Genomic DNA, 25,042 nt, shown 5'->3' with positions numbered 1-25,042 from the left:
CCGACTCAGTATTATTTTGTAATAAAGAATTTATTTTCTTAGCTAAATAATAATCTCTCGTCTGCTGTACTCCACTAGAGTCATTTTTATGTCAGTCCTTGACGTACGAAAATATACAAAAGGGCCTCGCACGAATAAAAATATCACTGACAACCTTAGAGTGAGCTAAACCGTTGTGTCCACCATGCGGTGGTCGTTGACACTTGTTTGTGACTAGGTTGAATGGGCACAGAGTCAAGTTGGAATGCAGCTAAAGGGGGGCTCACGACCTTGCTGACATTCCGTACTGTGTGCTGTTGTCCTCCGTGTATTCTTCGTCTTCATCTTGGTCCTAAATACAGAGGATGCAACAATGGTAGATTTCATCGAGTGATATTGTAGATATACGGAGTAGTTGGTAACAAGATGGCGTAGGCATGTCGTGGCCAATTTAATGAGAGAGACAATACCGACTTTTCCTCTGTGTTGTGTTCCTCGTTAAATTGCTGCGATATGTCTATACCATGATATTGTAGCAACTCAATGCAATGCACTCTTGCGGTGTTACACAGCGTGCTTCCCAAACTGGGAATTAACTGGAAAAAATCAGGGGATTGTAAGGGAAAATTATTATCATTATTATTATTATATGCAGTGCACCGTAAGTGGTTGAGTGGCCATGACTCAGCAACGATGCCGCGAGTAACGTTAGCTCAGACGCAGAAAAGTGGGGCAGCCTCACTTATAAGTGATGTTTAACGAAAAGATGACTGTCATAAATGAGGCATAGTACAAGGTCTCCCCACTGCAGGAAAGAAAAATCTGTTCTCCTTAACTGTAAAGAAAACTTTGAAAAATCGTGTGTTGACGGCTACAGTTTGGTAGATGCCCTGTTGCAGCTACTGTTTGAAGATTACTTAACAATAACACAGCTTCATCAGCTGCAGCAGAGCCACCCAGACAGCACTAGGAAAAGATGAAGGGAAAGAGTGTTCGGGGAGGTTTGTATTGGCTAGGTTCAATGCACTCTGAGCTACTTCATCTGGGCACCCCTCTAACAGGTATGGTGTAGTCCAGACCCACTCCTTCCATCTTTTTTAAGTGCAGCAGTTACGGCTTGCTCCAGCTCAGGCTGATGAAATTACGTTCCAGCTGTGCTATACTACCCAGCTGCCTTCAGCAGTTGCAGAAACCATCTCCAAAGAAATCGTGTGTGTATGTGCAAGCTCAGATGTCTGTAACCTTGCTGTGATCAACACTCAGTTCAGTAAGCCATATGCAGTGACATATGACTTGGTGAACTACTAGTTAAAAACAAGCATGAAGCATCTTATCCATAGTGCAGCAAAAGCTAACGCACTCCCAAATTATAAGAGCCCTGGAGGTGGCCTTGAGACTGCTTGGAAGGAACCTACTGCAAGGAAATCGCCAGCTTGGTTTAGGACCATTTATAGTCTTGAGTAAAGCTCCAAACTTTTTTCGTGAAATGGGATTTATAAATCCGCAAGCGAGAGAAAACTAGCAAAAAAAATGTGATCAACCAGAAAAAGAATCCCTAGATCACAAAGTTTTGCTGAAGACCCCTACTCAAACAGCAACAGCACCTTTTTCAGCAATGATCAAAACCGTCCCTACCTTATCAGTATCTGTTATAATGTCCTGTTCGCTGTCCTGCCCAGTCTCATCCTCGGACGCTGAAATTTCAGCCTCATTAAGATCGAGAACCGTATCGCCGCAGCACTCACCTGAGTAGTTGCAGCGGCTCTTTGACGGCTGCTTGATGGTGCACACCATCTCCGCGAGGTCCGTGAACGTGGTCGGTCGACCCTCCTTTCCACTCTGCAGAATGCAGAATCTCGCACAATCTGACACAGCAGCGATAAACCAATTGGTCACCTGTATTATGCGCGTCCCTTCGAGGTTAAGCACCGAGCGCAGGGTCCGCTGGCCCGCCTTCATGCCCGCAAACAGCGTACATCCGTGAACGTAGCCCACTTCCATGATCTCATCGAAGGCTCCAAACTGCAGGGTGCGGTAACGGTCGATTGGAGGCCTCACGTACGTGCAGTAGTCGCTCGTCTTCACGGCTTCCAGTTGACGTACGCAGCTGACGTACGCCAGTCGAGACTGGATCTCCGGCAGACTAGGGATCTGTGCACGGGACAAAATGCGTTACGAAAGGCGTTAAAACCAGAGTGTCGAACCGGAAATTTAACCTCGAACCAGTTCCGAACCAGTTTACAGCCTCTAACCGGAGACAGAACCGGATAATCGAACCGATATATGTGAACTCTGGAGCTGAACCGAAAAAAGTTTTGGTTCGATGCTCCGATTTAAAACCCTCGGTGCAGGCATAAAGGAACAAAGGACAAAACAAGAAGAAACAAGGGATCTGTGCACGGAACAAAATGTGATACGAAAAGTATTAAAAGCAGAGCGTCGAACCGGAACCGAAACCGCAACCGAAAATTTAAACCCAAACCGGTTCCAAACCGGTTTACAGCCTCTGAACCGGTTAATCGAACCGATTATGTGAACTCCAGAGTTGAACTGGAACCAAACCTTTACGGCTGAACCCAAACGCGAAACAAACCAAAAAACGTTTCGGTTCGATGCTCCGATTTAAGACCCTCAGTGCAGGCATAAAGGAACAAAGGACAAAACAAGAAGAAACAAGGGATCTGTGCACGGGAAAAAAATGTGATACAAAAAGCATTAAAACCAGAGCGTCGAACCGAACAGGGACCGAAGCTAAAATTTTTAGCTGGAACGGAACTGTAATTGAACCGTAATTACTAGCGTCAACTTGGAGATGAACCAGAACTGGACCGATCTAAAATCTTTGGTTACTGGTTCGGGATACCAGTACGGTAGGGGTGACGTGGGGATTCCAGCGAACATCATCATCATTATTTTATTTCAACTATATTTTAAAGTTTTGTTTGGTTCAGGCAACCCACCTTGACTGGAGTGGTCAGTGGGTTCCACCTCTTGAAAAGCAGCCACCAGCCACTTAGGGCATCCCCGTAGTTGGTCAAGTCCGTGTCGTCCTGGCTCCCGACGTCAACGGCTATAATTGTCTCGGCGCCGGTTTCACGCATTATGTCCGCTGTGCGAGGCAATGGTTAGTCGGGGAACCACAACAAACTACCATGAGGAACCGGTAAAAGGTGTACGCCACACAAATCATTGCGTACGTGTGGACACTGCCTACCAGATTATACAGAACACGTCATAATCGGCACCTCCTATGCAGCAGCCTGTCTGTCTGTACGATCCGCTAGGAACGCTACACATCTGCCTGCGAGATCTCCGTCATGATTGGACAATGGACAATTTTGAACATGCAGAAGTGGATAAAAGACTACTGTAGCAGACGACAGCTACAGCATCTCCTGTGGGACATTCACCGGTTGTACAAAAATACTAAGATAAGCTGAAGTACAAGGTAGTATTGTAGAAAGTGAAACAATAACTGGGACAATAAGTATCGCCACGACTGGCTTCTAAATGCAGCTTTGAAAAGGTGGTGCAAATGGTATGGTCACTATAATCTAGCAGGGTTGTCAGTGTGCAAGCTACAAGCTTCTCTTATGTCAGCTGCGATCATCATTCCTTCTCAAAAGCTCGTTATTTGTTGCAAAGCAAAATATATTATCCTTGCCTTGACCACATAACCTTTTCTTTTTTTTTTTTCTTGCACCCGTCACAATTGAGCAATGCACGTTTCATGCTGAGCAGTTCAAAATTCACGGCAGAAAAAGCGAAATATGTGGAAGCAGCAGCATGTGAGGCATGCACAGACACACGGAAACACATACACGAGGTGGTGGACAGTGAGCCATTACCTGGGACGTTATTCACATAGCATCCATCGACGAGCAGATGTCCGTCGCTGGGGTCGCACAGCGGGGGCAGGGGCCCCACTACACTCATGCTGGCTCGAACGTACTGCCACAGGTTGCCTTCACATATACAAGTCACGCTCAGCTCAGAAATCCCTGCTCAACATGACGTTCGCTCGTAGTGACTTTTGCTCCTCCTTCACGCTTACTCTTGCCTTTCAGTTTTTTTCACTGCTCACTGTCGGGGATCTCTACTTATGAAGACAATGTTGCGTCAGTCGTGGCCGTACCCTGACGGTTTTCTTGAGACACGACGTCTATTCGTAGCACATTGGGAAAACGCGTCGACTTTGTTTTTTCGCGCTCGAAAAACTCCGAAGGGCTACTCCGTATATAATTTTTATTTTCCCCAAAAAACAAAACAAAAATGCGGAACAGACAGCCTTCGGTGCTTTCCGTAACGCAGTGACACCGCACGACGACTAGCAGTCCGTGAAAGCTGTGGAAGAGGGTGGGGGGGGGGTGCACAATGACCAACATCGCTGCCCGTGCGAAGTTTGCATGCGGTTATTGCGAGCAACAGCCAAGCACAGGGAGTACAGCAAGGACATAGGAAGACAAAAGACAAGCCAGAGAGGGACAGCACAGAAAGGGCTAGGCAGGACAACAACAAGAACAGGCACCAGGAGAGCAACAGAGCCCTCACCTGGGAGATTGTTGACATATCCACCATCCAAGAGTAAGTGGCCGTCAGTGGTATCGCACATGGGGGGAATGTAGCCCGAGAGGGACATGCTCGCACGGATGTAGCGCCACAGGGACCCTGAAACGACCACCTCCTCACTTTCACTTATGCCTCGCAACAACAGTAACACAACCACTGGGACAAACTGGTAGAAAAAAAAAATGGATTCACCCAACATCATAAGTTGAGCCAGGTATCAATGTCGTAAGAAAAAGCTGAAGGAAGAGATAAGTCGAGAATGAGAGTAGGATCTTTTCACCACTAGCAGCCCCTGGCCATTCTATATCACGGCACGGCAGGTCTTCTTAGTCCAAGCCTTGCCTGCAGGGAGAGGTGGTTGCTGTGGTGATAAATAAAGCTACCCCTGTCTGTTTCTCTCCTCTTCAAGCAACGACTTAAGACAGATGCTATCACTTTAAATCCTTCTACGTATTTGCACAGAAGAAGTGCAGCCTACTGCACTAAAGTCTCGTTTTTAATGTGTTTTAAGGTAAACAGCTGATGCTCTTAACAGTCTTTGTTATTTTTGAATCGCGGAAACTTACACGTTGTTTTTCTTCACGTTCTAAGATATTCGCGCAGTGTCGGACACGTTTTCTCAAGTTCTATACTTTAGTCTTTTCACCTCCACGGTGACATACTGACACGTAACTGCAATGCAAGTTGCTTTGCGATTATCTGTCGCAGACAGTTTCCACTGGATAATATACGAGTCACGAACTTTTGATGTTCGCATGTGCCCAAAAACATCACACTGATGGCATGTACACCAGGTTACATGCATCTGGTACCATGCCATCTTTACATCCATGATCAACCAGTCCTTAATCTTATGGTTGTACTGTAAATGTCCTAAAGCTATTGTCATCGTACACACATTACAGATGGATTCCCCTCTTGTTAAGTACGGGTCTCAAAAGACTCCCAATATCTCAAGTTGGTTTCACATTTCTATGCCCTATGCTTGGTGCATCTTGGAGAGTGATGCCTCCGCAAACTTTTTTGCAACCAAATCACCACGAAGGTTGCGGTATATCCATAACCTTTGGGATGTCACGAACATGTGTACGAAATATCTCGTTCCAAAACTGCTGAGATTTTATTCACACAAATTTAGTACGAAGCGAGCGCTTTGCCTCTGTGAAGCGAGAGGGCGCTGAAAACAACACGCCGTTGACATCGTCCGGCATATTTTCCCGGTGCTGCTCCATTTGACCTGCTCGTGTTTTGGAAGGGTACAACCTTTTTCCAAAACGTACTCGCTTCTATCCCGTTGGGAGATGCAAGGGAGAATGCAGGTTTTGAAGCAGACGACAATGCTGGGTGACGTCACGGTATCCTCCTCGAGACGAACCGCCGTAGTATGGAGCTCTTCGTAGTTCGATTTGCTATTATCATCATTTACGAATTAATTACTCGTGCAAAGTAAATGCAAATGTTGTATTCGGTATCGAGAAGGTGCGCGGTACGATGCTCACGTAGTTTTTTTTCAAATCCTCGCGAAGTCTCCCTTTAATGACAATTCAGGCTATTCATACCCAGTTTAAAGATTCAATTCCAAATTGTTCCTACAAACGCAGTTCATTTCGCTTCGAACTGAATATTCACAACTGGGCAACGGTCGTGATGGAAGCCACGAACACGACACTGACATGCGTGTCATGATCCTCATGCGCATTTTTCTAAAATAAAAATAAACTTGCGAGGAATCATTGTACAGAGGAACCATTGAATCTATGTGTACATAAGAGTGGCCTCCCACAAAATTTCAGAATCTTACAAGCAGATTCAAACAAACACAACAAGCAAGAGGCAAGCAAACACAAGACTAAGCCATTCTCTCAATCCGAACAACTAGCGTATGACGCTTCCCCCTTCTCCCTTCCCCCTGCCTATCTATGTATCACCGAGCATTGTCCTCAGAACCAGAAGCAGCAGCAACACGCTGCCAAGAGGTGGTGTGTTGTGGCAACACGTGCACTGAGGTTCTCGACTTTAAATGTTCCATGAATGTGAATGGCCCGATGTCAATAAATGGAGCAATGAGAGTAGTAACATAGTAATACAGGTACAAAGGTAGGATAGTTACTTTGTAAGGTGTCGCCTAATAGGGTGCACATACACATTACAAATCAAAGAACAACAAGGTATGAAAAACTGTGGTACTAGTCACAACCAGATTACCATGTCTCCTATAGAGTTTGTCTATTTTCTTTCTTTCTTTTTTTTAGCTTACGCAAGAATTTTTGCATTTGCAGCACATAAATCGGGGCTGATGAAATGGAGGATGCAAAAGTCACTATAGAGCCATCGCCTGCTCTGCACAGAGGCAGTGACCAATAAAGATCTAAGTGTAACATGTCACAAACTAACACATGAAGATATGAGAGTAACATGTCACACACTAACACATGAGGATCTAAGTGTAACACGTCACGCACTAACACTTGAATGTCTAAGTGTAACATGTTACGTACTAACACATGGAGCAACATGCCTAGGAGATAATATCTAGTAGAGTTACAGTCTTGTACTGTAGGGTTAAGCTCAGCAAAACTCCTTTCTAGCCCCCAATTTGCATAGTCAGACCTCTGGGTAAACCTAGCGCGCGGTGCCGCTTCCGATCCATCATCTCATGTTCCGATGAAAGAAGGCTTGTTTTTCCTTTCCCAACTGAAAATTTTCTTTCACCCCAAAGTAAATTTTTACTGCCCCCCCCCCCCCCAAATCTCTAATATGATAAAGTATAATGCACACACTTTTTAAAAAGCATGAATTCCTTTAATAAGATGTGCCAAATAAATGTGTACATTTACTTTGCAGCAAACATGTGGCGGAACTTTGCATTATACCGCGAGGTTAAGCAGAATTGCAGAATGCCTACACCAACCAAAAGCATGCCCGAAAATTACTGTGTTGCGCAAGACTGCTTAAATGTGGACTACATGAAGGTAGTAATGAATATAATTTACGGTATAATTTACGACTATCTTGGCTGTACGTCATCACGCATTTACGGTGCATGCTGGCTGCGTAAAGGAGTGAAAGTATAGCTAGGCCCCTGTATTTCAGGGTTAAATCAGATAAAACACGTTTCTATTCCCTGATTTGAGTCATCGTCACTTAGGGTACGACCCTAAAACCCCGAAAACGAACCTCCTTGGGATCTCATTCCATCGTTCAAAAAGTCTGAGCTTGGGCACTAGGGAGAACAGACATACACGCACACACGTGGTGTCATCCCACCCGTGTGCGCGTGCGGTTCTTCCTAGTGCCCAAACGAAGGCTTCTTCAACCATGGAATTTATCCGCCAGCTTGCCTGCACTTACGCTACATGTATTATCATTGCCCCTGGCGATGAAACTCCCCATTCATCATCTCAAGATAAAGTTTTGTTCTAAAATGCGAGAAGCTTTTTTTTCCCCACCCGATATCACGTTTTATGGATCCCGTATGGATCCCGTATGGATCCCGTATGGCTCCCGTATGGCTCCCGTATTACGGCTACTGAAATAAAACCAGATTTTGACCCCCCGATTTTCAAAAAACCATAAAACCTGAAAACATAACGCCTTGCAGTACGATTACATGGATATGTATCATTGTTGATAGCTTCTTCACGTCTTTGTGTGTTCTTCCACACTCAGCGCAATCGTATAGATGCTACTCCATTGTTAGACACACTGGGCTATGAGATGCCTCAACGAACAATGAGGGTATAATATTGCCGCATACGGTGTCAGTATCAAGAGAGAAGACAAACTCACCATGCCTGTGAATGCGCATACAACTGCTCGTGATGTCTGTGGTGATGGTGAAATAGGGGAGCCACAGGTCCTCAATCTGGCACTCCCCAAACAGGTCGTAGACACACTGGTTGAAGGCAGCCCCTGTGCACAAAGACATCCCACAGCTGTACAGCACCTTTGCTAACCGTTGAGCGTGCAAGTTCGGAGAAAAGCAACGTACCGGTGAACCAAGCTGTGATGGGGTAAGTGAGATCCCAGAGCTGTCGCCATATCGATGTCATTTGCTGAAAAACAGTCACCAATGTTAAGAACTGGCCACACATGCAGGAACAAACGAACAGACCTTGGACCAGTGGCGTGCCTTCTGCACCAAAGTGGTGACGTTCACCTCGTGGCACCAGAGTGCTCCCACAAGGGCACCAATGCTCACGCCACCCACCATGTCGATGGGAATGCCTGCTTCGTAGATGGCGCGAATCATGCCCACGTGTGCGCAGCCCCTGTAATGGATAGCTTGATACATATGGTCATTGCAATATGGCTGCACTCGCTGCATTAGTTTGAGAAAGTTTAGCGAAGGTGACAAGAGAGTGAAGTTCAGACGGTTCAAGTACGGCTTCGATTCTGGCGATCCGTTCTGCTCCTCGAGTTCTCGCTGTTTGTTTTCATTTTCAAGTACTTGTCTTTTCTTTAAAGACGCACAGACAGCACTTCTGTCATTACCCTTTTTTTAAGCAAAACCGTTAATCTGGCTATTAAAATGCCCTATGCCAAGTGATTTCTTTGACAGATGCGTAAATGTCGCAGAATTTGATTTTAAAAGTTGGGACAGTGCGAAATGGTGGCAATGCCCAGAACTAGCCACCCAGATCACTTTGATGTCGTTACGGTACAGCCCGCCGGTTGGTATAGAGAAACATCATATGACTACACAGAGAACTGAGAGAAAAACGAAAAAGAAAGCACGGCCCTGATTGCAGCGCGGTCACTCTTTCAACCATCGGTGACATTTTTCCTCCTCCTCCTCGTTTCACCCTGTACAGCAAGTTGAGTGGGAATGTGCGCATTGATGTTATGGTGTTTCTTTCTTTTTTTTTCTCTCAGAAAAATTAGAGGAACTTGTGTTAGGTGTAAAGTCACATCACATCCTTTCATAATGCGTCGAAAACAGAAAATCTTTCGGATGCATGCTGCAAAAAATTTTGCATATATGGCCACCGACATTGTTTCGCCACTGCCTCTGCAATCCTGCATTATTAGGTCCCTTCAACGTTGTTAAGCACTTTGCTGCTTCTTATCCAGCGAGGGCAAGCCGACCCTGAACCTGTTCAGAACTTATTAGTTATTCCACACCCTTTCTTGACATAATGGTACGCAGGAAATGTTCTCACCTGGCCCCGCCCCCTCCAAGCACCAGGCCGATCGAGGTGCCCGTCAGGAACCTCGCCAGCCGGGCAAAGTCGGAGTGGACGTTCACTGTTCCCAGCTTCTTGTACACTTCCATCTGTGGAGAGAGAGTGATGGGGGACCCCAATCTAGACTGAAACAACACAACATACTCCACGGGACGTCCTGCACTTACGATGCGTGCCGGAGACTTTTTGGCAAACATGCGCTTGGGGCAACGGATGTGATGATGAGAAGAGCACCAGGATCGGATGTTGAGCCAGGTGACCGTGTTGCGTGGCCTGTCTGCTCCCTCGTGGTGGAGCAGCACGAGCTCTTTCTGAGTTCTCTGAGCCACGTTTTCAACTTGTTTCTCTAACTGCAGTAAAAAACATGATCGTTTTCAAGTTGCACGGTGTCGGAGCTCGCTGTCACACATTGTGCCGTCATGTAGTCTGGCATGCTAGGAACACACACGCATCTCGGGGAGAACCATTTTCTTGGTCGTCATCCACTCCGAGGCGCTTTATTTCTGTTGCCAAGGCAAGTACCTACTGTTTACATCTCCCAGTAACTTTGCACCGCAAAACATAGGATATAGGTAATATAGGATATAGGTCACAAAACATAGGATAGGTCATATAGTGTGCCAACAGCACAGTTTCCCCGTAGCTGTGTCATGAAGACTACACAAACGGGACATGGCACCACGGCATCATCTGATGCACAACGCCAGAAACCCCCTTTTTCTCACTATCGAATTAAGAGCTCTCTCTCCCAATTCCCTCGAGGGGAATATTCCTCTTCTCTCCCTTCTTTTCTTTCTTCATGGCAGTAAAACTTTGTAAGACTCGCAAAAATAAAAAAATTAATAAAAAAACTTGTGAACTGCGAAGCAGACATACGCGACCAACGACTGGTTCCTGGTCCGCGAGCGCTACTATGAGGATGCAGTCCGACTGGCGGATGCAGCGCTGAGTCCACGAAGTCATGTCGCTGTCGCACTGGTAGAGCAGGACTTTATGTCGGTCCTCCTGTTGCCCGAGCCAGTTGCAGAGGCGATATTCGTTCGACCTGCGAGACACTCTCGTAAGGGAGTGCAACACGACGTGCCGCGATGGCTCACGTGTCAAAAGCAGACGGCCCCAGGTGCTTCCTGATGTAATCGGAAGTGAGCCGAAACACTGGACCTGAACGGGGTTTGACAGTTGTTAGTGGAGAGTACTTGTACATGTGAAAGAACGGCGTACCAATGCTCTGCAGGGCGTGGCTCAGTTCGAGGGTGAACGTCGACAACGGAACTTCTTCGTTCACAGCCAAAATGGCGATGGTAGCAAAGTTAGATCCGGTCGGACGGGAAATCAGCGAAGCAGCTGCACAGAATTCCACCAGATCACGCAGTCATAACAGTGCTCAGCCGAGTCTATCATGCCACGGCAATTATGTCATGCTATTGTTACGTATATGCTCAAAAGACAATAGTCAGTCTTTCATCCATGACACATGTATAACGCAGCTGCATATTATAGCTATTGCTACACTATTGCCCCTGCGCTATTTAGTGCCATCGCTGTGTCAGAAGCTAATAGAAAGTTATTAGATCAACCTCTGTTACCCAAACCTTCAAAACGACTGATCGGGACCACGCCAGCGCTCCCACCCAGTATCAAGTGACGTACCGGTAACAGTGTCCCCCCTCTGCAAGCTGCCAAGGAGACGGTGGCCCAGCAGATGGATCAGGCGCGTAACAACCTGAAGTATGGCAAGAATGAGCACGGCATGAAAAGAAACTCAGTCACATATAGGCAATGGGAACAGGCCCGCACATACCACTGGATACTTGATCTTGATCACGTTGAGCAAGCCTTCAGGAAGCTTCGCCAGTTCTGTGTCCCTGGTTGAGTGGGATGAGAACTTATTGCTGTGTGTGCTCAAAATGAAAGCAGTTACGGCTGCTACGTTAGAACTAAAGCCTCTAGCTTACTGCGGCAGGCAATTAACGTTTCCGCTAAGCGGGATTTACAGATCTGAGGTATTCCGCGGGCACGAAAAAGCAAGCAAAAAAAGTGTTGCAGCATTCTCCCAAGATCCGACTCGTCCCACACGCTTTCCCAGTCTTTTGTAATTTTTCCGTACACAAAACTCAGACTAAACTCTGAAAATTTCTCTGGCCATTTCGAGTCATTAAATTGTCTTTTTTAGCCACGGCACGTTCGGTCGTGCAAGTGCCAGCATTATCAGTCAGGTCATGCGTTGCACGCACAACCGATCTGGTTCAACCTGCGAAAACATCACAGATCGATTGAAATCCTTGCAAAATTCTGTGATTTCATGAAAAACACACAATTCTAAGGGGAACAGCAGGTTCCAAAGCTGCACAATATATTGGCCCAATATTGGCTAAATATCATCAATACTGGTCCAATGTTAGACCAGTATCAGCCGGTATACAGCCAATAATGGGCCAAGATGTTGTGCTGCTCGGGTTCTGCGAAAGATCGCCAATAGGCAATTTCAGATATTGCCCTTGTGCTCCGCACGGGGGCCCTACGTCGCGCAAGTCACGCGCATCGCGCAATGCGTTGTGGGAAATGGTTTGCATTCGTGCTCGTCTGCCTGTTGCTTGAAGGTGTGGGAGGTGAAGGAGAAAGAAAACCGAAACCGTTTGCGCTCTTCTTCTTCTCTGACTCATGAACACTAAATCCCAAGGTGCAGCGCGGCTTTCGCAACACGGCGCTCTCTGGTTGGCCATCCATGCAATTTCTGAAATCATCTATTCCGCGAAATTTTGCGGAGTCGAACAGATGACTACCCTCACCTGACAGCCACACAATTCTAAGGGAAACAAACAGCAGGTTCCAAAACTGCACAATAAATTGGCCAATATTGACTTGATATCGGCAATTTCTCGGAATCGAACAGAGTACTACCCTCACCTGACAGCCATGACTGTGGTGGCTCGCTTGGCGCCTGTAAGCAGTTCCACCTGAACAGAGACAGAAAGATAGGCGTTAACTGCTGCGGCCTAGATTGGCGGAGCGGCTTCCTCACCAGGCCCACAAGGTCCCCTCGTCCATACTCTCCCACCATCTCCCTCTTTCCGTCCGGCCGCGTCAGCACCGATCGCAGACGGCCGCTCAAGATAATACCCGTCGAGTCAGCAGGCTCGTCCTGCCTAACATTCCGAGGTCTCTTTTAACGGTCTTGGGAGTCGTCAAAAGCAAGTGTGCCCGCCTACCTGTAGATGGCGCGTCCAGACTCGACATACATCCACTCCATGGCAAAGTCTATCTGTCGCACGAAGGGAGACAATCGCTCAATGACGACCCGTGCCACGTTGAGCACCGCTGCAGGGTTCAGCCGCAGGATTCTGGAAGATGAGGGGGTTGATGTTGTCTGTTATGTGGCCCAACATTTCCAAACAAAATTTTCTAGTACTCGACACATGGCAAAGTGAATGTCCCTCCCAGCGAATGACATTCGTTCAGTGCCACACAGTGAAGGCAACAGACCTCTACCCGAGAAACGTCATAATGACGTTGGTAGACAGACTGAAACCGAAACAAATCAGAAAGGGAGGGCTGGGTTCCACGAATGGACGCTTGTTCGCTGCCTCGTATTGAAAGAAAAGTAGGACTGAAGGTCGCGTCCTTTTCAGGGACCATCGTAATCCCCTCAAAACCGTGGCTTTCGGGGGCGACCTTGTTCGCCCCTAGCTTCGAGCGTAGTTCAACTCTACCAAATTGGTGGCGCTATCGAGCACCATGATGTCATTTGTTTACAAACAGGGAGAGGTCTATTGGCGTTGCATAAAATTGGTATTCGTCCAGATAATGAGTTTGGGGAGGTCACCCATTTTCCTTCTCGCACAAACTGTGTGCCCTCAACAAACAAGTGTGTTAAACAGGAAAAAGAAAAGAAACCTGAATGGAAATTTTTTTCCACGTTTCTTTATTTCTGAAATGAAACGAAATTTTTATGCAGCTTTCAAAAACTACTCTCATTCCCAGTCAACTCACTCAGTGCCAAGCTGATTCATTCCATGCCTACACACCATACAGCCGCCATATATTAACCACCATCTTACCCGTCGATTTCAGATTCGGTGACACATTTTTCCAGGCCCGTGCCTTCCACAATCGCTGAAGCAATGCAAATAGTTTAGTCGCTTTAGCTGCGCCAACAACGTCCATAAGTAGACAATAAATGAATAAGAAATGGCCAACAACATTCGCACACAAAACGATCAAACAATTTCACGGATCGCCATCATCGTCATTAGCGTTGTCGGTCCATCTTGCTCGTGAAAATGACATTGAATGTGAATGTCATTTGCTGGGAATGACATTCACTTTGCCGTGCGACAGGGGTATGAGGCTGCTCTCTGGTAGACTCATAGAAGCAGTTCAGTGGGGTACTCACTCATATGAGTTGGTAGAGGGGATGAGTCCCACGCGGCACGCAACCTTGGCCCTTCGGGTGAAAATGGCCGGCTCCCCAGTTAGGACTTCCAGGGCTCCTACCAGCTCTCCCGCGTGGGCCACATAGAGCACATCCTGCAATAGGTTCGAGCGCGCATCGAGAAACAGAGCGTACATTCACGTACAGTCAATGACGTTTGGCACATCTAAATGTGCGCGCAACTTTTGATATTTCCCCCATAACGCTAAGGCAGTGGATCCGTAACACCTGTATCAAAGGAGCACCTGACAGTCCTCAATGTTTCCTTTGACTGGTCAAAATGTTCCTAGACTATCCTACAGCTTTAGTAAGACGTATATTGGTATACATATACTATACGTATACTATATGTAAAGTGTGTGTACCTCAGTATCTTTGATGGAAGTCTTCTGAGAGACAGTGAGGCAACCAGATAGGATGTAGCTGAGGTAAGTCTGCTCTCCAGTGTCCTGTCGACTGAGGAACTCCCCTGGAAGGAACTCCTTCACTGTCACCTTCTGACGGATGAATTCTTCGTCCTACAAATTGTTGTACCCCGTGTCAACAAAGCATGGAAGTATCATGGAAGTACTCTCCACTAGGAGCAGGCATTTCTTTAGATCTAAATCCACGTAATGAATGTTTTGCTTTGTTATTAGGCTTTGTGCCCGTTGCATATATATACATCATTCGGGGGGCGTACGGCTGTACGCCCACAAAAGGAAATACACACTCCTTGTTGTATCTACACAAGAACAAGGAAACAGAAAATGCGTGTGGATCACCTGAATGTCTAGCTTCGACATAAACCCTTGAACAGCCATTTGAAGGTACGTGTCATAATCGAATGTCGGACCATCATCCGCGAGAGTGAAGGCGGTCTTGCGCGCTGTCCTCCTCGTGGATGGCATGCTGCTTGTCTGCTCCGTCGATAACGTACGAGAAGGCTGCAGAGAAAGCGTTGTTAGGCAAGCTCGCAAACTCATCAGAACCCCCCTAGGATTGGCTGTCCCGTTATGGACTGACTTTTTTGCAATCCAGGAAGGCTTAACAGCCGTTGCTAAAGCCCCTAGCTTTGTGTGGTAGAAAATTAACATTTCCATGAAGTGGGATTTATAAATCCGTAAAAAAATGTCGCAGCATTCATCCAAGGTCACTTACAGATCATCATGCATGCTTTTCCAGTCTTTTGTAGCTTTTCAGTGCACAAAGAAAATTAGATTAAACTCTGACAGTTCCTCTGCGAGCATTCATGTTGTTAAATTTTCTTTTGTCACTGCATTTCAGCACTGCATTTTGTCACGTTAAGTCGCGCAAGTGCCTGCGGTAAAAGTCACGTCAGGCATTGCAGTGGCAAGCTATCGAGTTTAGCCCACGAAAATATCCTTGCAGTATTCCGCAAAACACTCCGCAAAAAACACCCAATTTTGAGGAAAACACAAGACATGGCCAACACGAGTTTTCACGCAAAGCTAGAGGCTCTACATTGCATCTAGCATTTGAGAAATTTTGTCTCGTGGGGAAAACTTACTCCGTAGACAGGATTTGCCTGATCAAGTTCATCCAAGAGTTGGAACGAGCCAGCTTCGTTCATACCCGTCGATCCTACACGATGGATGGAAATTCATGACTTCAGAAGCATTTGTATTATAAGCCAACAGTGTGAACAGAGTCTGCCAACTGTACTACTTCCTCAGCTCCGAAAAAAAAAGAAAAAAAAGGGCAGCAAGGAACAGCAGACGGATTATTAATGACGTACGGAGTGAAAACTTTTCGGCTTCCACATTTGTTTCACTAAATTGCGAAAAATTAAGCTCTTTCCGAAGTCACCATTTTCTTGAGCTGTCGCAACTTCTGTGACATTTTCAAATTAATTTTAGAAAGTGTATTTTGTGGCAGCCTAACAACAGCAGTACATGTAGAAGTACCTAATCGGGCTGGTTGGTGTAGAAGTACACGTGTGTCGAAATTGTAAAAATTGGAGCTCCGCAAATAGTAAGGAAGTGAGTGGTTACATACAGAACCGCACAAATATGCTGCACATGTACCGATATACGGTATATAAAAGTAATATATGCTAATATGCATAAGGACCCTCATATGAAGTAGCACTCACTTGGTTTAAAGCTCTCGTGCAGCGTTTTTGGGCTTACGAGAGCAGTGTCCTAAAAATTCAACATCAGACTAAATTCAAGTTGAAGATAGTCGTCTATATTACGAGTATCAGATTATTCCCGCAGCCATACCAAAAATTTGTGAAAATAAATATAACAAAGTTTTTACTCTTATGAGACTGTGCAAACTTATGTACACACAAGGCTTAGCAGGCAGTGTAGGCCATGGAAAAAAGTTACGCAATTTTCACAAAGATCTCAACCACGTGGCATTTCTTTTTGCGCATGACACTTCCTCTTAAAGTATAGTTTATCTCCCAAAAGCTCCCTTTTTATATACATTTTAATCTTATCACAAATCACCCTACAATTACGCAACTCACCTTGCAGACTATCCGACTGGTCGCTCGAATACGAACCCAAAAAGGCACTGTCACGTACGTTGCCAGGCTTTCGACTTGAAGTGCGGGAAGGGCTTGCCTTTGGTGAGGAGTTAGGTGGACGCTTTGTTCCGCTTGGCTGCATGGCACATTTTATGGCAGCTTGGTATTATAGGAGCATGGAAGTGACATTTAACATTTTGGAGGTCACTTCCATGCTTCTTCAAACTTACACTGACAATGTAATACGCGGCAGAGAGTCTCATCTTAAAAGGACTGTCGCATCCCTCCCAGTCGATCTCGATAATCGCACCCGTGCAATTAAATTAATAAAGAAATATAATAAAATAAAGAGTCCCACGCTAAACAAAAATCCCACGCTAAACAACGGGCGGATGTGTAACTGATGACACGCGCAAAAATAACTCACCGTGCGCAACAGTTGAGTGGTGAGTCCCAAGTAGTTGTGTAGTGCCGTGAAGGTGACCCTGTGCAGACGGATCATGACAATCTGGCAGAGTCGCACCATCGAGTCTGGATGTTTGGCCAGCAGGATCTTGAAGTCCTCGTAATGCAAGCGAAGAACCGTCGAGTCCTCCAATGCGCGAGCGGCCACGGTCTTGAACGTCGAGGGAACTCCGGTGAGCACAATCAGGGCACTCAGAAGACTCGCTATGTTCTCGCCGGCCGTCACTTCTTTGAATGTCAGTTCCGTTCCGTCCTACGGGTACGAGCGTTACAAAGGCAGTTTGAATGACAGTTCTGTTCCATCCTACGGGCACGAGCGTTACAAAGGCAGTTTGAATGACAGTTCTGTTCCATCCTACGGGCAAGAGCGTTACAAAGGCAGTTTGAATGACAGTTCTGTTCCATCCTACGGGCACGAGCGTTACAAAGGCAGTTTGAATGACAGTTCTGTTCCATCCTACGGGCACGAGCGTTGCAAAGGCAGTTTGAATGACAGTTCTGTTCCATCCTACAGGCACAAGTGCTACAAAGTCAGTTGGAATGTCAGTTCTGTTCCATCTGCAGGAACAAGTGTTACAAATTTCAAGTGAACTCGCAACTCAAGTCACAATTCATGTTGCATTGAAAAACTAATTTCGTTGGAGTTGGGCTTGTACCACTACGGTGTGACACGGTGTGACCTGTCATGTTTACGGAAAGATCACCCACAAACTGGCTTTCTGGACTAAAATTTTCTGTTAAAATATTTGAAGTTTGTCTCATAATCCAATGTCAAGTCTTACGTACAGTGTTCGTAAAAGAAAAAAAATGTTTAGATGCAGCAAACCTAACTCACAGGTTCTACGATATAAACGTGGATACGTCCAGACTGCACGACGTAGATGCTGTCATCATTGTCGCCCACGGAGAAGAGCATGTTGCCCGCAGGAACGTATATGGTCTCTATGTGCTTCCACAGTTCCATAAACACAGGCTTCTCAAAAAAGCCAAACACCCTGAAAAACAGCAGTGTAGGCAATTAGGAAAGACATCTTCACAACTGACAGCTGCACGTGCATATCGGAGCCCAGAGATCAGTGCACGCTGATAAGATAAAGCGTCCCTTCTACGTGGGGCTACAGACAGTTATTTCTAGATCAATCACGAGTGTCTTGAGCCAGATATCTCAGAGCTTCCTTCAAATTTTACGCTAGCATTACACTTCCCTTGGATCCATAAAGGATCAATCCACACTCAGAATACTTGATACAGAAACGGAAACGAAAATAATATACGGTAATAATTTGGGTATACTGCAGGACCCGAAGTATTACAACCCTTTCCAGTCTCATACACAGAGTTATTTGGAGGGGAGGGGGCACTACCGAAAACTGAAACGTAACGGGAACTACAGCAACGGTGCCAACGGAAACAAACAAATATGGGCCTGTAATGGAGGTGGTAACGGAAATGAAGACGATTCTGTTACCTTTCCCTGCTAAGAAGGCAAGATTGTGACTGCGAATGGTTATTTAGACCAACTAGTATTTAACGATAATTTTTTTTGCAAAACTAATGACCCATGGTGTTTCTGTACCTGATGCTGCGAAGCATGTACAGCACATCTGGTGGCAAACGTTTCTCCATCTGCTCCGTGTAATCTTCCTCGAGGAATGCCTGAGACGGTTCCTTCACCTGCAGCGTCAACGGCTGCTCCCGCTTCAACCGCAGGAACCTGCGCGTCACGGCCGGTCATTTAGGATCTAGTCTCGCGTTCATCTCGCTGAGCGGCACTCACTTTCTCGCAAACCTCAGGACCATCTGCCTCTTTTTTAACCTTGTCCTTCCACTTGTTGCTTGATTGGTCAGGAGGTTTACCTGCAGGATATCTGCCATGTCATAAAATTTCGATTTCACGCAATGTTACGTACCATAGTTCAACAAGGGGAGAGCACAAAAAACACAGCAGACGACACCGGCTTGTCTGTGTCGTCTGCAGTGTTTTTTTGCTCACCCCCCCTTTTTTTCTTTAATATGGACCCCCACAAAACACGCCCCTCCTTCAATTCTCAGTCAATGTTACGTACTTTTCTCAACATCTTCCTGCCATACTTCAAAAAGGGGAAAGCGCAAAAGCACAGCAGGCGACACCGGCTTGTCCGTGTCGTCTGCAGTGTTTTTATGTTCTCTCTCTCCCCCCCCTTTTTTTTAATGTGGCCCCAAACAAAACAAGCCCCTCCTTCAGCTCTTAGTCAATGTTGCATACCTTTCTCAACATCTTCCTGCCATAGAAGAGGACTTTGTCCCGCTTGCGAAATCTGGGCCTGGGTGGCCCCATCATGCGTGCTGTTACTACATCGACTGTGAATAAAAATATTCCGTGAAAAATTTAACGTAGCGTCCCACTGCGTGACAATTACCTTTGCTCTTGATTTTACGAAAAGACACTATGATACCTAAGGCAATCACCACCACTATCAAAACCACGGTACATACAGTCACCTGAAAGCGAATATCAGCGTGTAGCACGGATTACTGCTTAGCTATGGAGTAGCGCTTACCAAGTGGTGCTCATATAAATGATTCAGATCTATAGGAACCGGAACAAACGCTACGTTCTCCCAGCTCGGTATTATACTACCGAGCTCTTTGAAAGGCTCGAATATCGTTGCCATTCTCATCTGTTCAGACGCTGTTGTTCACTGACGGCATAGCTACGGAGGGAAGTGCAATCTTGTGAGGTGAAGGCAAACAACTTCATTTGGAGACTGTGTCATTAAGTACGAGCCGTACGAGTTACAACCGACGACATTCGGTCACGAGCACAATTTCGTCATATTGTGGTCATATTCCATCAAAGTGTCCAACCAATCCAGCTGATGGTTTCTAGATAATGCGCATGCGTACCAAGGTTATCGTTGATAGCGATGCGATACGACGATACCACGATAACGACTAGTAAGATGAGAAATGTTGATGTTTTTCCGGCCGAAAAAAATCTGAAAGCAGATCAACTGCTCGGTTGGTGAAACATAAATATTCTGATGAGTGCCATCATCCGCGATGCTCAGCCATAGCCTCCTATATAGGAGGCTATGGCTCAGCTGAGCAGCCGCGCCGCACACTGTCGTGGCGCCAATCCAAGCTCTTATTATGGCGGGCTACTCTTATGAATCTTGGCATGAGCAACATTTCTGCGATTTTTCACGAATGAAATTGAGTGTTATGCGCGGTGCTGTGCCTAATTTCGAGTTTTACTGAGACTTCGCGTCATCACTGTGCTCAAACTCGTTGCTGTTATGAGGTACAACTACAAGCCGGGAGACGAAATTCTAACGTCGTACCCCTTCGTCCATGTCATCGAGTCCGATCAGAGAGGAATATTGTGCGATCATTGTCTTAATAGGTACTGTTACATGTGGCTCGTACCGACGATGTAGTGAACGTGCTTGTTACGCAGGCAGGAAAAGCTGTTGAGGTGCTCGAGGTGTAAGATTACGTACTTCTGCGATAGAAGCTGCCAGGTGCGTTCAAACATTTGTCCCAACACTGTCTAAAGTGATACTAAAGGAAAAGGTTGCTAAAGGTTACTAAAAAGGTTGCAGCATGGCCAGATCACAAAGTCGAGTGTACTCGCTTGAAAGAGGTGGCCCCAAAGGTGCCGTCGCCCGCGGCGAGACAGTTTGCCAAGATTCTCGTCAAATTGAAGGTTATTAAGCGCTATAATTATAAATAATAATGACAATAATAATAATACGTGATGTGTCCTTTTCAGGAACGCAGCCCCACGGAGATAACGGAAAGCATATTCACACAGAAGCGCTCATTTCATGACCTCATGTCGAGTGAGTACATTTACTTTGCACACTACAGATTCACAGTAGATATCGGATTCTTTGCAGACACCATCGTTATGCGCGGGTTTAAAGGAAACAAAATCTTGTATTGTACTCCCTACAGATGTGGAACACATCGAGAAAGACCCCGAACGCATGGAGCAGTTCATGCAGCTGTGGTGCACCGTGAGGACCTTCATCGGTGAAGAGTGGCTTCCGCCAGTGGAGATGGGTCTAGAAATATTTGGCAAGGCAAGCCGATTGGATCCTGAGTGTCTCGTCTCTCGACTTTCTTGCGTGTCTTGTCTTTCCCTTCAGATGGTCATCAACAGTTACAGCATTTGCGACTACCATAATTACGACGTGGGCACAGGGTTATACATCGGGTACGCACACGTATCACTGTACTAGGATTACTGCCACATGTCTGCATATTTTTTAGTTCCGACATTGTATGGAAAGGTACGACATTCAGATGGAACAAAGAGTGATGTAGCCAATCATGATTAGAGCAAGAAGTTTGAGGGTTTAACCCGATTCATCCCCGAATTTGCACCCCGAATTGAAGGTTGCCTCTTTAGGGTGAAACCCCGATTTTTACACGGCAAATTGCCCTCACGGAAACTTCAGTCTGTAGGAATGCACACTAACTTGTTTGGTAGCAGATGTTGTTACATCACTGTTTGTACCAAACCAGTACAGTTATTTTGAGTAACGGTTCCAGATTTCTCACCGAATTTAGCGTACTGGAAGTTTTTCCACCCAAACTCGCACAAATTTAGAGCGCATGTTTATTTCCCCAATTTTTACCCCCCGAATTTAGAAGAAAAAAAATTCCCAAAAACTTCAGGCTGTAATCATGATGCACACAGGAATAGGAGAACAGTACGATACTACTCTCTCGCATTTATGACACATTCGGAATAACTTTGTGGCTGTCCTGACAACTACATTGCTCTAACTCTGCAATAATAAAGCACTGTGTAGTTACCGCCTATACACAAAGCCTTGTGCATCACGACGAATATCACGTCATAATTTGTTATTTCAGGCCGTCGATTTTCGACCACTCGTGCGCTCCAAACGCCCAGGCTGTGTTCGACGGACGAAAGATGATCCTGCGTGCGATACGAAACATCGCCTGTGACACCCTCGATGATGTAATTACTGCCTCGTTGTGTGCCACAATGTATGCTCACGGTACACGCAGCATTTGTTCCTCTAGATCCGTATCTGCTACGTGGATCTTCTCGAGCTGCAGAGGGAGCGAGCGGCGAAGCTGCGACAACAGTACTATTTTGACTGCGACTGCAGTAGGTGTGCCGCAGACCAGGTATACACCCCTTCATCTAATATGGAAAAACGTGCCCTATTAATAAAGACCAGTTTGTGCAGTCGTGCAATTACAGTATGTGATATAAATGCTGCATGTGGTCATGCACGTGGCTCTTCATGCGATGTCGGAGAGAGAACGTTTCTTAAACTCTTACAGAAAGCAGAGTACTTGGAGGAGAAGTCCCCGGCGCTGACGGCAGAAGCTAGAGCCCTCTGGACTGCACTTAGGCAACTAGGTAGTGCACTTCAGTCCAGAAACGCCACCACCAACAACTTTGTTTCTGAGATGAGGAATGGGAAGTTTCATCGCCAGGGGCGATGCTCTACCCCAACGCTGGTGGTGACGTGGGGAATGAAATAATTATCCCCTTTACAATAAGGACCGAAGTCCTATTATGTCCAAAAGGGTCAAAAGAGCTTTGAGGGCAGAGCGTTGGTGAGCTGGATTTTCCCAGGGACCAAGCAATTTTGAGAGAGAGAAGGGGCGAGAGTACAGCTCACTAAGAGACCCGGCGAGTGCGGTTCGGGAAGGTTGGTAGTGTGGTAAACGAAGAAGAATGTGCTCTAGATCCTCTAGAGCACCGCAGTGGCAACATGTGGGAGAGTCCACTTGTCTAAAGCGGTAATGCCACTGAGCTCTAAAGGCCACATCGAGTCACGTTCAATGAATTAATGCAGCATCTTGGCGGAAACACCAGTTCCATGATAACTGTTCCACTGTTCGTGAAGCACTGGTTGTGCAGGTGGTCATTTTTAAATCCAAAGCAAATAGATAACTGATAAGTTGTGATAAGTTAATATAATCAAACTGAGTACACATACAGGATATACAGGGTGTTCTACGAGAGGATGTCATTCAATTCCTAAGAATAAGTTTTACTTCAAAAAATTATAATACTACTTGGAATGCACTCATAGAGACTTTTGACACAGATTGAAGCCGTTTGCATTCGCGCTACGCATTAATTATTGTAAAAGTGGTTGATTTTGCGCAAAAACACATTTTCGCGTTTTGGTGGAGGCCAGAGTTGTGGCGGGAACGTAAATTCGCTGAAAATGCGGGCTCATGTTTCTCAGTGACGTCGTGTATCTGCTTTGCGAGTACTTGAATTGAACGCGAAAAACTCGAAAAATCGTTCGAAAAAAAAAAACTTTTACTAAGCTGATTTCCACAATTAAATTCGAAAAATTTCATTTTCCTTCCTGAATTCGGAATCTTACGTCCATAGCACACTTCCCATAAAAATCACGGGGTTTTTCGCAAGATTTCGACAAAAATTTAACAGCCGAAAATCAATCGTTGGGCGAAGCGCGTTCGCTGATATTTGCGTTTGCGTGGCTCCGTTGCGGGAGAGGGTCGGGACTTCGTCGCGATAAAAGCGGAGCCAAGAGTTCGGCAATCGCAAATTGGACTTATGCCTAGCGACGGATTTTGGCTCTTAAATTTTTGTAGAAATATTTGAAAAAACACGTGATTTTGATTGGAATAGTCTGTTACGGTCATAAGCCTCCGAATTCAGGAAGAAAATGCTGCCTTTGCTTGGCAATTAATCGAGTTTAATTATGCAAATTAGCTTAATTAATACGTGACACGAATGCAAGCGGCCTCAATCTGTGGCAAAAGTCTGTATGAGTGTATTCCAAGTAGTGTTATTTTTTGAAGTAAAACCGATTTTTAGGAATTTAGTGACATCCCCTCGTGGAACACCCTACGTCATGTATCCAGAAGATCTTCGTATGAAGCAGCACTCGCTTCGTTCTATACCTTCCCTTGTAGCGTTTCCAGGATTATACAGGCAGCTTCACAACTACTGTGATCGTATATTATTGGAAAAAGATATCCCCAAATTTGAATATACAATTCAAATTGGAATTGAAATAAAAAACATTGTTCCCCCCGGTATTCGGGACAAATATTTGCGCGGTCCCAGTGATCTGCATGGAACCCGGTTATAGCGATATTGGCCGATATTCGGCTGTCGCTACAATTTTCGACTTTGTTTACAACGATGATGTTGCTTACCATGCAGGTGCACCGTCGCAGGCTGACTACGAGCGCTTTCGCGAGTCTGCCGAGCGGTTCCTAAAAGCAAACGTTCTTCCCGAGAACGACATTGGTCGAGTGAAGGCGAGAGAGTTGGCCTCTTACTGCTGTATTCGTTGTGGGAAATTCGACAATGCTCTCGATCACCTGTTTGCGAGGGTTAACGTGTACAGGTGAGCAAGTGGTTGATTCGTTATAACATGCATCGTTACAACCGGGTTTTCCTTCCATTGGTCGCATCGTGCAGGAAATGTTACGGAATGTTTCACCCTTCGTACGGCGTACTGCTCTACAGCATCGCGAAAATTCTTCACTACAACGGGAACCTTCAGGACGCTCTCAAGTACTTCAAGGAGGTTGGGGTACCAAGTACCCAGTCGACTTCTACCTCACTGTACCTCTTGTCATTTCAGGCATCTGACGTCATAACTGTATCGCATGGAAACGGTCACCCTCTTTTTCGTGAGCTGAGCGAGGCCATGATGCATTGCACTCTTGAAGCAGACGCTACAAACGAGACCCATTAAGTCATCGTTATATTCTGTGCCTTCGTGGTAAAGAACTTGCAAGAATGTCTTCGCTTTGAATCGTTCCATCACAGAAAATTACAAGAATACGTGAACAGACGCGGAATAATCTACATCATCACGGGCTGTCCTTGATTGTTAGGACATTTGTAGAAATACATGTAAATAAAATGGTTTAAAATAACTTGACGTGGAATGGTTTTAAGAGTTATTT

The 25,042-nt window shown here is 45.8% G+C and overlaps 2 protein-coding genes across 4 annotated transcripts; one reads left to right on the top strand and one right to left on the bottom strand.

Annotated features, from left to right (window-relative positions):
• Positions 1-60: 60 nt before the first annotated feature.
• Positions 61-19,987, bottom strand: LOC135368913 (neuropathy target esterase sws-like). Of its 2 annotated transcripts, none has more exons than XM_064602468.1 (31): positions 19,648-19,987; positions 19,507-19,588; positions 19,353-19,447; positions 18,885-18,964; positions 18,684-18,821; positions 17,943-18,102; positions 17,070-17,360; positions 16,643-16,778; positions 15,677-15,750; positions 14,931-15,092; positions 14,532-14,684; positions 14,128-14,261; positions 12,944-13,075; positions 12,757-12,880; positions 12,642-12,691; positions 11,536-11,599; positions 11,385-11,457; positions 10,956-11,078; positions 10,832-10,895; positions 10,611-10,779; positions 9,902-10,084; positions 9,711-9,823; positions 8,663-8,819; positions 8,540-8,603; positions 8,338-8,460; positions 3,828-3,944; positions 2,940-3,088; positions 1,876-2,130; positions 1,725-1,818; positions 1,615-1,673; positions 61-331 (listed from the first exon to the last, which is right to left on the bottom strand). In XM_064602468.1, exons 1-31 carry the CDS (start codon positions 19,765-19,767, stop codon positions 263-265), a joined length of 3,807 nt encoding a protein of 1,268 aa, XP_064458538.1. In that variant the 5' UTR covers positions 19,768-19,987; the 3' UTR covers positions 61-262. The 2 variants fall into 2 exon arrangements, with proteins under 2 accessions (XP_064458538.1, XP_064458537.1); XM_064602467.1 differs by lacking the exon at positions 3,828-3,944 and adding an exon at positions 4,531-4,647 and having other exon boundaries at positions 19,648-19,986.
• Positions 19,988-20,117: 130 nt separating this feature from the next.
• On the top strand, positions 20,118-25,017 carry LOC135368915 (histone-lysine N-methyltransferase SMYD3-like). 2 transcript variants are annotated; one of them, XM_064602471.1, is made up of 12 exons: positions 20,118-20,492; positions 20,547-20,610; positions 20,673-20,795; positions 20,862-20,931; positions 21,047-21,174; positions 21,241-21,308; positions 21,974-22,082; positions 22,148-22,255; positions 22,415-22,493; positions 24,288-24,474; positions 24,549-24,657; positions 24,715-25,017. In XM_064602471.1, the coding sequence occupies exons 1-12, from the start codon at positions 20,386-20,388 to the stop codon at positions 24,826-24,828; spliced, it is 1,266 nt and encodes a 421-aa protein (XP_064458541.1). In that variant the 5' UTR covers positions 20,118-20,385; the 3' UTR covers positions 24,829-25,017. The 2 variants fall into 2 exon arrangements, with proteins under 2 accessions (XP_064458541.1, XP_064458542.1); XM_064602472.1 differs by having other exon boundaries at positions 20,119-20,492; positions 20,685-20,795.
• The last annotated feature ends 25 nt before the right edge of the window (positions 25,018-25,042 follow it).

Source organism: Ornithodoros turicata, chromosome 9, assembly GCF_037126465.1.
Source record: "Ornithodoros turicata isolate Travis chromosome 9, ASM3712646v1, whole genome shotgun sequence".
NCBI lineage: Eukaryota > Metazoa > Arthropoda > Arachnida > Ixodida > Argasidae > Ornithodoros > Ornithodoros turicata.
The sequence above is the reverse complement of the archived record's forward strand: the minus strand, read 5'-3'. Positions and strand labels throughout refer to the sequence as shown.

What these genes read in the sequence shown, in the direction of transcription:
- LOC135368913 (XM_064602468.1), bottom strand. Translation starts at nt 19,767, where the DNA reads ATGAGAATGGCAACGATATTCGAGCCTTTCAAAGAGCTCGGTAGTATA. An exon ending in ATTTATATGAGCACCACTTG is followed by an intron (nt 19,589 to 19,647) that starts GTAAGCGCTACT and finishes ATTCGCTTTCAG; the next exon opens with GTGACTGTATGTACCGTGGT. An exon ending in AAGGGACGCGCATAATACAG is followed by an intron (nt 1,819 to 1,875) that starts GTGACCAATTGG and finishes TGCATTCTGCAG; the next exon opens with AGTGGAAAGGAGGGTCGACC.
- LOC135368915 (XM_064602471.1), top strand. Translation starts at nt 20,386, where the DNA reads ATGAGGTACAACTACAAGCCGGGAGACGAAATTCTAACGTCGTACCCC. An exon ending in ATTTCATGACCTCATGTCGA is followed by an intron (nt 20,932 to 21,046) that starts GTGAGTACATTT and finishes TACTCCCTACAG; the next exon opens with ATGTGGAACACATCGAGAAA. An exon ending in GGCACAGGGTTATACATCGG is followed by an intron (nt 21,309 to 21,973) that starts GTACGCACACGT and finishes TTGTTATTTCAG; the next exon opens with GCCGTCGATTTTCGACCACT.